We start from the raw sequence: 12741 nt of genomic DNA, 5'->3' as shown, positions 1-12741 counted from the left end.
CTAATCCAATCTAAAATGCTATGTAATAAAGCCTTGAATAAAATCCAGTTTCAAGGTAATCATTCCTTTAAATTCAAACAAAATGGGCAAAATTATCACCTATTAATGGCAGGAAAAAGGCCGCAACAGGCTGTAACTTCAGGAGGGTTAAGGACCGAGCTACGAACATGTGTTTTTGTTTGTTTATATTTTCGCGGTGACTCCCACTTCTGTAGTTCTACTCCTGGCCAGTAGATGAACACGAGTATGAGTTGAAGAACCTGAAACTCATGAAAAAGTACAATATAATTAATGGTAATTATAGCATCAGAATATACTTTCATAGTAAAATGATAATGCTGTAGCTCTAAGCTGAATACAACAATTTTATTAAAATACAGGACAAATTATAAAGCATACAAATATTTCCCGAAAAATACAAAATTTAAACGCAAATGGATTCGATAGGTTTTAGTAAAGGAGAGTAGATTTAACACCTCAACTAAACTAAATTTCATCGAGTATTTTCGTTTAAAGGTCTCAGATAATTTTTTTACAAAGTTTTAAAGATATTTTTAGTAAGGGAAATAATTTTTTGGATTCACCTATACGAAAATTCATAGTTCATCATCACAATTGGTCTCTCTCTGTTCCGTACTACCTACTCGCACGCCTTGCCATCTGTCTTGGCTGAAGAAAAACAACTCGTCGTGGTTTAAAGTCCGAGTCTCATTGAGTTAGTGTCTCAAGTCGCGATTAATTTGATCAGATTTGGAACTCGGCTCGCCCAGACGCTCTGCTATTCGCTATTCGCCAGTCACAGCCGATCGAGCCGCCGACTGTCCAAACGTTCGCCAAATAAGCCTGGGCAGAGGAGTAGATCGCGTGAGACGGGCCCGGAGCGCGATGGTGCTCTCGGCGGGCGCGTCTTTAGACTGCTAGGCGAATCGTCCTTGGCCGTTCGGCTTGGTGCACTCGACTTCCCGTAAAATTCGGCCGCCTGCACGCGACCATTCGACGCCAAGGTCGAATAGCGCCAACAACAGGTGAATGTGAGTCAAAATTAATTTTTTAATTCCCTCTGTCACTCTGGCTGCGATCATCGTGCGAATAACACACACACAACACAATCATGTTGGTGTACCGCAATGTCAATAACGTGGGCAATTACTTCAACATCCGCAGGTCGCCGATGCTAAACCTGATGGACCTCAAAAGCCTGTACAGCGGCCTGCCGGACGACCGGCCTATCACCTCGATCGGGGTCGTCGAGGACTCGGAAAAGTGCCCTCCGGACTTCTATGTGGTAATAAATATGTATTTCTAAGCAACAAAACTTGTTGTTGACCGCATTATGTATTACAAAAACCATCTCTATATCGCTGAATGGAATGTGGAGACACTTGAACTGGGAAATAAATGTCGTTTTACCTTAAGTAACTTGGCATTACATTGTTTTGTAGGATGTGTGGTTTTCCGCTTTCATTGATATTATGTACTAATCCTATCAACTTACTTGACTGGTTTGACTGTGTATGTATCTAACAGTGCAATTTGATTTTTGCTTGTCGTTGAGCTTGAAATTTCCTCGTTTATTTCTTAACAGTCCTGACTTTATCAAGGGAAAGGGGGAATCTAGCACAAGTAAGTTGGCAGCGCGATGTGTTGTTATCTAAGTTGTTAAATTTAGAGGTTGCCTTTACCTCACGAACACGTAAAATATCGCAACCAAAATTATTTTGTGTAGTTAACTGCGTTTTTTTGTACTTAAGATGATTTATTGATACAATTTCTAACTTTAACAATTTTGATATTATGCGTGTTGTGTGGTGGAGTGTGCCAGCCAACTGTCACATTTTTTTGATTTGAAAATTATATTTATTGGGAAATTTTCCAGCCAATTCAGAATGAACTACCAGCTGTTACATCAGCTGCAATTTAATGGAAAAAATCGTTTTAACTAATATTTAAAACTAGAAAGACTTTGAGATTTCCATTTCCTTTTAATACAAAATCGGAAACTGGTTTTAAAGGAGATATGATATTAATGCCACATTTTTTTAAAAGTACCTCTTGAATAAAACAAATCGAATCTTATGAGGGACATTAAAGCTTAACTCGCAATTAATAAAAATAATTACTTATCTACAAAAAATTCCTATTCAGGCCAAATTAATAACACGATCAGATAAAAAGAACAAGAATAGTAGGAAATCCCTTGCAGTAGTGTAGATTAAACTTTTGTCAATGATGTCCTTCTTGCTGTCCTTGTAAAGTTGAATATCTTGTTAGAGCCAACAGAGTTGATAAGATTTTACTTTATGGAAATAACCCATGAAAATAAATTCCTGATTCATTTTTTATCGTTTAATTCCGACACATTGATACTGCAAAGCCGGGAAACCATTGTTTGGGTTTCAGTTGAATCCAAAAATTAATCAAAATTTTTGAGAAAAGTGCTTTTGAAATGGTGAGGACTGTCTCCTTACTTGAAATCTGATTTTATTTCAGAACAAAGAGTTGCCCTTAAAACGCTGTTGGACAGATCTCGACGAGAGGAATCGAAATCTGCCAAAAAAATGTGGTCCAGCGCTTGAAATTTTAGCGAATATTTAAAAAATTTGAATTTTTACCACATCTTTTTTGTCCTTTTTTGATTAGAACAAATTTTTTATTGATCAACTGCTTATTGCATCCAACAATTCAAATAATTTTCAACTGCCGCCAAGTATCGAATCACTGATTGCAAACTATAAATAATCCAAGTAAACTGAAATTGGCAGGTGTCCCGAACGCACGATCAAGACTCAGACGCGGACTTGTGGAAAGATGGTTTCTTTGGACGCAAAGTGACCCGCTACCTGTGCCTCTCCAAGAAGCAGGGTTTGCCAGGACTGTCGGACTACATCGTCGAGTCAATCGCCGTGGTGAATGATAAGGAGGTGCCCCCTGACGGCTACACGCTGCTCCCGAGAACCATCGACAGCGGTGAGAGAAAAATTATATATCCATCGCCCCTTCGCATTGACTCACGGCTGGCGGCGTTCCAATCCAGCGCGCTTCTTTGCATTGTTGATTTGTGATGCTCACTCACTCACTTAATATGCAGACTTCCAGAGCCTCTATCAGCTCTGAATCAAGCTGATGAATCATATAATGAAATTTATTGGGCGGCTGGTTCAATAAGATTAAAAGAATTGTTTACTGTGATGTATCATTTTATTGGCAACAGAAGCAAGGAATAATTATTTACAAGCTGTATCCCTTTTTTAAAGTCATATCAATATGAGGAAACGTTTCTTGAAGCTGTTATAGACAAGCTATTTAATATCTCGCGTAAGCTACCTTACTGCTAACTTATAGAATTAAGGCTAATGTTTTAAATCTCTTTTTAAATTGTAGACAACTCTTAAAAGTGGGAAATTGTCATTTGCTCAATTTAAATGCTTATTGTTACAAAAAAATTGGAAATTTCCCATTTGCTTGTTTGGTCAAGAAGAGAAATTTAAAAATTGTGCAAGGAGGACAATCACTAGATCACTGGTTTTTGTATTGCAATTTTGGCTAATCCCAAGCCTCGTCAGCCGGTCGCCAGACTCAATTGCACACTGACTGACCATGGATGTTTTCTAATTGTAAGGGCAAACAAGCGTGGCTCGTTCACACCCCCTACCGATTGACTCTGTTTGTTTACTCTGCAGCAATTTATAATGGTTTTCTTATTGTCGTTGCTCAATGCATGCAATGCATTATTTGTCAAGGCGGCTTTCCTGCTCTGGCCACCAGTGGGTTGCTTAGTCATTTTGTACCTTAAAACAGCTAAAAGCAACCTTGTTCGCGCAGGATGCACTTGCCTGCCTTTGTTTTTTCACCTAGGTAGTGAAGCAAATGGGAATTTCCACTTCCATCTTGGACATTTTCCCCGATTTTGAAATCGTTTCATTCTTATGTTACAATTACTTGTAGTGAGACGATGGCAAAGTTGGCTAACTAAAATAATTAATTTAAATTTTCGTATCAATTAAAGAGCCATTCAGTGAAAACAGTAAATTTTGGAGAAAAAAATCTGAATTGCTCCAATACTCTGCGTGGATAATTAATTCAGGATGTTTAGCTATTAGTGAGAATTCTATGAGGAAATTTTTTAAATTACACGTTCTCGTACTGTGCAGCTGCTGTTTGGGCCCGCAGCAGTACATTAACTGCAAACCAAAATTCACATCCACAGTATTAGCTGTAGGGAATCCTGAATCACTTGCAAAAATGCCAGCTTTTTTAACCGGCTTAATTTGCACAAGTTGGCTAAAATTAGGGAAGTAACACAATAAAATAATTCAATTATAAAACACATTTTAAAGACTTTTCAATTTTTTAAATTATAAATTCAACATTGAAAAAAAAATCTTAACAGTGTTTTAGTAGGAAAGCTCCTATTTTAGCCGTAAATTCAAATCGATTAAAAAACAATTTTTGCCGAAAAAAATGCCTGGTTTTAACTACCTGTCTGGTCCATATCCGAAACATTCAGAATGAGCGATCAATTTACGCGCGGAGTAGGAGTAGAGCCATTCGGTGTATTAAAATTATTAGATTAACCTGCGTGTGTATTTTTTTCTTTGCTCAGTAAATTTTAGTTTTATTTTACTGTGGCAAATATGACACTCTTGAAATCCGGGAGGCACGGGTTCCTCTGCTTGCGGTGGTGAATGTGGTGCCAGTGGAGTGCTCGCTTCCCCACTCCATCTTGAATAACATCCTTCCTCCGCACAACAGGGTTCTCCATGATCCATGTACGAGATCGTGCAGAGGCACAAAGAAAATGAAGTAGAATATCCCCTGGAAGGTGATAGTCAGACAGAAGAGGTAGGCGAAAATGATCCGCCATTGTTTGAACGCCACCTGGCAGACAGCGAAGATCCAGCTGAGTCCGAAGAGCGCGAAGAGGAAGGCGATCTGTTTGAATCTGGTCACCGAGAGGCAATAGTTTGCGTGCTTTCTCGGCTCATTCTCCGACATGACGTACATGTTCTTCACGATTGCCGCGAAGATGCACAGATTAAGCACCAGGGTGACCACGAGCGGTGCGAAAGTGGTCAGGTAGAACGCGAGGCCAGTGGGAAGGTACAGCGGGGGCTTGCTGTAGACCCAGAAACTCTGGGAGATGAGCGTGACGGCGCCGGGGACGACCGGGATGCCCCAGCCTATGACAGACGCCTTCAGCAGCAGCTTTGGCGTGCGACTGTAGAGGACCTTGACCAGGCGGTTGTACTGCAGGTAGCCGGCCACCAGCATCCAGAAGAAGTTGCTCAAGATGGCGTAATGCAGGAAAAATCCAACGAAGAAGCAGCCTACTTCTCCCAGCTGCTGTTGGCTGACGAACGTTGCCACCAGGAAAATGGACAGCAGCAAGGCGAAGCTGATGGCCATTTGCAGCAGGATCTTCTGGCCGACGCCTCTGAGCCATTTTGGTGAAACGGCCGCTGAGATGAACACGCCTGACAAAGCAACCAGGGAAACTATGCATCCGATCACGCTGATCTGCTCCAGCTCCATCTCCATTTTGGCATATTCCGAGCTAATGAAATCCTCGTCAGAGTTCCAGATGATTTCTCCAAAGTGGGTCATGTGCCAGCAGTGGCATTCGTCTATAACGTAGCTTGAGTTAGGCAACTGATGCGTGGTGTTCAGTGAGCATCCCTCTGTTGACCAGTTGCCGGCTCCATTTCTTAGTGAGAAATCCCAGAAAACGCAAACTCCTGTAAATTTTAGTTCGGCTTTTAGATACTTGCAATGTTTGAATTCTGCTTTTATTTACCAAGAGGTGCTGACGCGTTTCTGCGAAACCAAATTATTACGGGATTCTTCAAGTCCTTGTGGTGCACGCCGCCAAGATTAACGTTGACCACACTCGTCGTGCTAATGTGTTCGTTAAAGAGTGTCGCTGTTTCCCGGAACACCGTCACCACCAGCCTCTTTGAAACATTCTCTCTCTCCAGCAAGCTTTCAGGAAGTCTCACCCCAGCACTACAATAAGTTATAAAATATTTTTTATTTGATTTAATGCGCTACAAACAACCATTCAAAAATTCCTTAATTTAATTAATCTCGTAATTTTAACCTGAAATGGAAAATAATGTATATTTACCTTACGCTTGGGTCCATCACCATATTATTATCCGAGTCCTTCAGTATCGGAAGAAGCATTTGGGTTTCATTCTTGTCTACAGACCTCTCCATGACAATCACTCCAACTGATTTTGTCTGATTCAAATCCTCAACCCGAGCGGAAAAGTGCTTCCTGTTTTCTTCTTCGGAACCATTGACCAGTTTAGCGCTGACGAGTGCGGCGTCCAAGTTGATGAGGAGCTCGTTGCTGATGTTTTGAGCTTTCGCTTGTTTCAGTAGTCCGCTATCATCAGTTGCGAAATTCTCGTATTGATTTGCAATAACCGCAAGTTTTTGTGGATGCTTAAGGTCCGTGAGTTGTCTTGAGAAAATCTTCAGCGCTTCAACGGTGGTTAGCGCTCCGCGGTTGTATCCAAGTGCAGCCAACTCCGTTTCATCCCAGTAGGCGCCGGTGTAATAGTCTCCGATGCAATGCAACACTTTGTTGTCGGCCGAAACGTACGTACTATTCGTGGTGAACGTTGGGGGAATGCCAAATTCGTCGATCGGCGGGCAGTATTTGGTGCTTCTTACGTACTCAACTCGTACCCTGGGACCAAGAGTCTGCACAAGCTTTTGATTCAGATTTTGAATATTCAGTCTGTCCGCAAAAGGATTTTGGGTGACATATTCAGACTCGATGTGATATACATTCGGATCTGCAGCCTTCCTGCGAACTGTGCTGCTCATCAATGCCATTTGGAGTGTTGAAATGTCGATGCTGGGCTCCAACTTAACCACGGAGACCTGATTGTGTCCAAATCGGACGAAAATCTCATTGCTCGCTTGAAGAACCAGGCCCCATGGCTTGTATTCGCACCTGATTTTTCCTTCGTCTTGTATGTGCAAAGCATACAAAAACGTTCTTCCGGTTCTCGTATCCCGTAGTCCACTTCTGCTGAACACGACCCTGTTCATCTTGCCACCCTCCGAAATGATTGAAAAGCATCGCAGGTTGGTGTCTCTGTACACCGTCCTTGTGGAGGAGAAGTTCTCAATTGTGACGTTAAGACTTGCCAGTACGTTGCTTGAGTGACTTTCCATGAGTGTCAAATGGATGGTTTCGTCTGTGCCGTTGCCCATTGGCGCTTGACCGTACGAAACACTCACAAGAGCGAGAACGAAAAGGGCGCTGTGTGTAACCATTGCTGTTTTCACGCAGCACCAAAGAGGGAATAACCTAGCGTCTAAAAAATTGATGTTTGCTGCTTGTTAAAAAGCAGATAAACCGTAAACCACATCCTTTCCGTGAAAGCGACTCGTACGCTCGTCATCTCCTAAAAATATAACCACTATTACGTGCTTTCGAGGGTGAATAATAACAATTCGTAGAAGTGAGAGCTTCTTAAAAAACAGATTTTACACTTTCAAATGCAAAACCGCAGCCGCAAATTGTTGTCACTCACTCATAATTAATTATTATTTTTTCAGAGCAAAAAGCTTGGAGGAAAAAACAACTATGCTACCGCCTTTCCAAAAGAAGTTTGACATCCAACCTTGTCACCGATGTCATAGTGCTGAGCAAAATGAAAAAAGCCCCAGAGGGCTTTACGCTCGCAGGGTATGATTTTACTAATTGTAAATTAAGTAAAAACTAATTTTGTTCCTATAGAGAGATTAATGGATTGACAGTCTGCTTCAAATCAGTTCCTAATTCTGTGGCTAGCACTCCAAACCCTTCACTCTCGTTGTCAAGTCTCAACTCGCCCATCAATAGGTAAAATATTTAATTTTTCGCCTCAAGCAAAAATTTAATAATGTCTTAATTTCAGCTATTCAAATATCAGTGCGCCAGCGACTCCGAGGAGAAAATCAAATGGTCACGCACCAGCCCCACCCACCCCAGGCAGCGAAGAGTCGATGGATGACTATGTCAGCTTAAAGCCAATCCGCCCGCCGCCACCATTACCCAACCATGTCTCGCCAGTGCGCAATCCCATGGTGAGACAATCCTCAAAGGTTGTAGCAGCTGCCAGCAGAACCTACGCGACTCTGGCTGCTTTCCAAGGTAAAATCTGTGGTTTCCCTCATTTGCATTATGCTAATATTGATTTGGTTTGCAGGTCTAGAAGGAGTTCCATTTATCATTAGCCCAAAGTTGAAAGCAATGGCAGACCCAGCTTCGGTGAGTTTAAATATTATTAAATTGTTTGATGTAGATCCTTTAGTAATGAAACTTAAATTTTCATGTTGTAAAACTGTTTAATTTTTTTATTTGTTATTAAATTTTATAAAAGAAAGTTTTGCAAAGGTGAATAGGGGATTTTCTGTTGCATATTATTATGGAAATAATTTAGAGCTTAATTTCTTCATAACGATTACATGGGAAATCGGGGAATTTTCCAAATGGAGAAAACTTAAATAGTTTTATCAACTTCACCGGACGCAAAGGACTGTCGCCAGTCTGGAAACAAATTTTCAGATTTTTCGCGCTCAGAAAAATTAAAAATAATGATTTCCGTTTTTTCTCTTCGCGCGGCGCGTAATGCTCACTGGTCTAGATGGTTTTATTTTTATTAAAATTCGGCTGCTTGTCTGATCGTCGACCACAAACAGGTCTCATCGGACAGGTCTTTGATTGGACTTTTACTTGGGATACCCTAACAACCTTTTTAGGGTACCCCTACCTGAGATCGGTTTTTTATGCTTTTTCACTAATTTCGAGCACATTTGGCGAGACACGGCCTTGTCTGTCACCAAACTTCCTGTTTTTTGCGGTTTTGCCGGCGCCGACGCTTATATCTGAGTCTTTTGGTCAATTTTGCCGTCTCGACAGACAGTTCTGAATGGGTACTGTTTAATAATGAATTAAAATCACAACATTTTGAACATAATTAATATCAGAAATCAAGTCAGAAACAAAAATGCCAACTGTCTGCAGGTTCCACCGACAACAGTGAAGACTTGGACAGAGTACGAGATTGAGAGGGAATTTTCATATGACTTCCGGACTGAGCGACAGACGCAGCAGAGCTCAAGTTAGTGTGGAGCCATGGAAAACTATGAACTGCGAGTCTGCCTTTTTACCATTCACGAAGTTCTCAAGCTTAAACACAATCCCGTGATTCTTTTTAGCGTTCATATTTCCTTGCCTCATACTGCGAATTGGTATCAGAGAGGTCGTTCCGTCCTTGTGCAAATTTTTTTTCGCCCCTAGAACATATTTGAAAGGCTGCAGATTGGACTGAACTAGAGAGCAAACGCACTTCTTCAATCGATTGAATCCATTGCATGTTACAGGTATCATGCCTGTTAATGCAGATTATTGGCAATAATTATTGTTAAAAGAAGCAAATTACCCGTAGATAAAGAAACTTGATTGTCAAAATCAGCTCAAAAATACTGAATTATCAAGCTTTGCTTGTGATAGACACATTTGAAAACTATTCCCGTTGATCCTGCTAGTAATTGCACTCAACTAATCATTACGTGTAAATATTACTCTACATTTTATGCCATGCTCTTCCCACAGCCATCATTAGCCTGATTAGGTAAATAATCGATTTGTTTATTTACCGGGTGACCCTGGAATATATCTAAACCGCGCATGAAAATACAACAATTAATTGTTAAGACCCCGATATTTAAGAACATTTGCATGTCCTAAAATCAGGATGGAAGTATTATTCATGAGAGATTGTAAATAACCTAATTTTGGAAAGCGAGCTTTTTGAGATCCAAAATTGAAAAGCATTGATGCTACCTCATTTTCCTTCTCCAGCTGCGGATATGTAAGTGAAAACCTGCCAATGAATAATTAGTATTATATTGCAATAGCTATAATCGAAATGTCAGGTGCGATCGTGCCATTCTTTAGTTGATACTGTATGTTGGTGTTCCCGGAAAACTTGTTCGGTTTTTTGCAATTCTACCATTCATTTTAAAGTGGATTTTACATTGTGTACATTTTGTATTATGTCCAACACATATTATACTTACAATGGAATGAATCATTTAGCTTCCCTGTATGTTTATTTCAAACTAAAATTTAGTGATTCTCGATTTAGTTGTCCTTGTGATTTTCCCCAACCTTGTGTTAGACAGCAAAATGTGATTTATTTATTGGTCTTATCAATAAAGATTTATAGTTCAAAACAGTTCATTTCATTCGAAATTGTTTCTCAGAAGCTTAATACCATTCTATTCAAAAAGATATCTATGGAATTTATATATAGGTAAGCATAACAGGTCTAAATTTAAAGCATTTTTAAAACAAAAATTGACAAACTTGATATCATTTTCTAAAAATCACCGCGCATGAGGCGAAGCTCAATCTTTGTTGATTTTTAAGTTTTTAAATACAATTGATTTTGCTTCGAATATCATGTATATCTGTCAGAATTAATTAAAAAACATTTCAATGGATTTCATTTTTGGAATAAGTTAATAATAATCAGAGAAAAACATTTTTACAGCTCACAATCAGTCGCGGTATAGGGTTTAGAATAACTTTTTCCCTCCAACATCAACATCAGTAGAGGAATGTAGAAGAGGAGCCGACAATTTAATTAACATTTTAGAGGCCTAGTAGTGCGCCAGCCGGCTAATTTCGGGTCCCCCTGACTTAGGCTAATTGTAAAAGCGCTGGAAAAATATCGGGGTAATGAAAAGCAGTGCTTGATTGTGAGAAAAAAATTGGTCTCGTGCCCTTCGGTTCCCTAAAAGCAGTAGTGTCCAGCTTCACTTTTCAAAACTGGTCAGCAGCGTGCAAAACAAATTCTCTGTCAGCGCTGGGACAAAATAATTTTTAGTCGGAGTTGCAATCAGCTGCCGCCTCTATATTTCGTGACTTTAGTTTCTTCTAACCATAAAATACACAATAAAATCAAAAAATCTCTTGCTTCTTTCAAGTTGAGCTGTTTTATTTATTACAGCTAGTCTCGAATGAACTAAACGAAATATTTGCTGGAAATTTAAAATCCAAAATATATAAAATAGGAGTTTTAGCTGTAAATTCGCGTCCAAAATAAGTGGATAGTTTGGGTTGCCTTAAAAATTACTTATCATTTACAGAATGAGAAATGATTAAACGTTTCTAAGTAAACTTTAAATTTCTGATCCACCGATGAGAAGAAAAAATACCACACAATTTTAAACATTTTTATAGACGTTTACGCGTTTGTAAGACTTTTATTATAACGTCGTTTCGTTTCATTAAAGAGCGTGAATAAGTACCAAGGTCGTGAGTCAGAACTCTTTTGGGGGAAAATCGCACCCCCTAGCATTCAGCATTGACGAAAACGCACACACATTATCGTCTGCTCTCACGTCAGAAACGCAGCCGGCAGGCACAGCACGGCACCTTTCGTATCGCTCGGATCGTCTCGGCGTTGTGTTTTAAAGGTATAAGGCACACGCCGCACGCCGCGAGAAGGCTTACCTGCGAGCGGTGGGGTCACGTGGCGTCGACGGCGGACGTCGATTGGCCGGCGGCAGGAATGCAGGAGAGGCAAGCAGACAACAACACGGCAGGTGAACCCACCGCCACCGCCGCCGCCGCCGCCGACATGGGCCGCAGCAGCGAGTGAGCGAGCGAGCAAAGCAAAGTCTCCCTCCGCGTAGTACGATACGTGTGCACGAGTCAGTCAGTCGAGTTTTTCAGCGAGCGCCGGTGCAGCGGTGCGCCATAATGGCAGGCCTCACCTTTAAGGACTGGAACTCGAGGATGGACCTGTTCGCCGACCGGCAGGACCTCGACGACGACGACGACGACGAAGAGGAGGAGGACGACGAGGACGAGGAAACCGAAGAGGAGGACGATGACGACAGTGTTTGGACGCCTGCTTACGGTTTCCCGTACTCTACCGAGGAGAATTTGTTCCTGGCGTCCACCACGTTATCAGGTGAGCCATCTTCGCCAGGGGTCAGGGTACCCGCGCGCTCACGGTCACCGGATGAGCTCTGCATTTCCCGTGCTAATTATTGTAGATCAGTGCGGAAGCAGAGTTATTTTTGCGCATCAATTATTTCCTATTTTTACTTATTTTCTGAATTGTTCTTAATTTAAGGAACGTGATACTTTTGTAATTATTGCTACTCAACTTGAGAAGCCGTGTTAGTGCTTGTGCGCGCAAAATGACGAAAAACTGAGAGTTCAAATAGTGTCCTGCTTTTGTTATAAGCCGAAAATAAAACTAAGCAGCTTTTACAATTCGTTTCTATATTACTTAGATGGTTTCTGCAAACAAACAGTACTGGCTCAAAATAGATGACAGGTTACAAAGGGTCAAATTATTGCTTTCTTATTTCCTGTGGGAACAGGGTTGCATTTGCTTACCACCCGGTTTTTCACCACTGGTTTTTACCTCTCAATTTTTACCAATTTCTTGCGCAAGAAATGCAAGAAATACATTTATCCCCTTGGAAAATCTTGAATTTGCGGTCAGAGTTGGCAATATTTCCTTTACTATGCAGATTTTTTCTTTTAAATTGTCATTTGCTGCCTCAATTTCTCAACAAATTATTTCTGACAATTTTTCAAGTCGAGGTCACAAGCTAATAATTAAAATATTATTGATAACTGAGGTTCAAACATTGCCTGCACAAAACTGGTAAAAATTGAAAAAAAACGTTTTTTTACCACTGCACTGCATTTTT

The 12741-nt window shown here is 40.7% G+C and overlaps 4 protein-coding genes across 4 annotated transcripts in view; 2 read left to right on the top strand and 2 right to left on the bottom strand.

Moving 5' to 3' along the window:
- LOC135944583 (14 kDa phosphohistidine phosphatase-like) overlaps positions 1-260 on the bottom strand; it is a 59515-nt gene extending 59255 nt beyond the window's left edge. Inside the window, exon 1 of the mRNA XM_065491623.1 lies at positions 100-260. Within this exon, the coding sequence (XP_065347695.1) occupies positions 100-169 (70 nt within the window). The 5' untranslated portion in view covers positions 170-260. The remainder of the gene's footprint in view (positions 1-99) is intronic.
- A 427-nt stretch (positions 261-687) lies between these two features.
- On the top strand, positions 688-10239 carry Mvb12 (multivesicular body subunit 12-like Mvb12). The gene is made up of 8 exons (XM_065491622.1): positions 688-1031; positions 1165-1285; positions 2763-2967; positions 7576-7705; positions 7757-7861; positions 7917-8152; positions 8208-8269; positions 9026-10239. Coding segments are annotated over exons 1-8 (963 nt in total). The 5' UTR covers positions 688-1029; the 3' UTR covers positions 9128-10239.
- LOC135944577 (adhesion G-protein coupled receptor G2-like) lies at positions 4528-7313 on the bottom strand. Its single transcript, XM_065491616.1, has 3 exons — positions 6125-7313; positions 5795-6003; positions 4528-5735 (listed from the first exon to the last, which is right to left on the bottom strand). The coding sequence occupies exons 1-3, from the start codon at positions 7288-7290 to the stop codon at positions 4621-4623; spliced, it is 2490 nt and encodes an 829-aa protein (XP_065347688.1). The 5' UTR covers positions 7291-7313; the 3' UTR covers positions 4528-4620.
- Positions 10240-11658: 1419 nt separating the features above from the next.
- The window catches only part of LOC135944001 (uncharacterized), a 46620-nt gene continuing 45537 nt past the window's right edge, over positions 11659-12741 (top strand). Inside the window, exon 1 of the mRNA XM_065490674.1 lies at positions 11659-11987. Within this exon, the coding sequence (XP_065346746.1) occupies positions 11774-11987 (214 nt within the window). The 5' untranslated portion in view covers positions 11659-11773. The remainder of the gene's footprint in view (positions 11988-12741) is intronic.

Source organism: Cloeon dipterum, chromosome 4 (genome assembly GCF_949628265.1).
Source record: "Cloeon dipterum chromosome 4, ieCloDipt1.1, whole genome shotgun sequence".
Lineage (NCBI taxonomy): Eukaryota > Metazoa > Arthropoda > Insecta > Ephemeroptera > Baetidae > Cloeon > Cloeon dipterum.
This window is presented reverse-complemented; position numbering and strand designations above follow the sequence as displayed.

Excerpts from the sequence above, each read along its gene's own strand:
- Mvb12 (XM_065491622.1), top strand. Across the intron at positions 2,968-7,575 it reads CCCGAGAACCATCGACAGCG|AGCAAAAAGCTTGGAGGAAA; the intron begins GTGAGAGAAAAA and ends TTATTTTTTCAG. Across the intron at positions 8,270-9,025 it reads CAATGGCAGACCCAGCTTCG|GTTCCACCGACAACAGTGAA; the intron begins GTGAGTTTAAAT and ends AACTGTCTGCAG.
- LOC135944577 (XM_065491616.1), bottom strand. The coding sequence starts at position 7,290 with ATGGTTACACACAGCGCCCTTTTCGTTCTCGCTCTTGTGAGTGTTTCG. Across the intron at positions 6,004-6,124 it reads GTGATGGACCCAAGCGTAAG|TGCTGGGGTGAGACTTCCTG; the intron begins GTAAATATACAT and ends AACTTATTGTAG. Across the intron at positions 5,736-5,794 it reads AAACGCGTCAGCACCTCTTG|GAGTTTGCGTTTTCTGGGAT; the intron begins GTAAATAAAAGC and ends TAAAATTTACAG.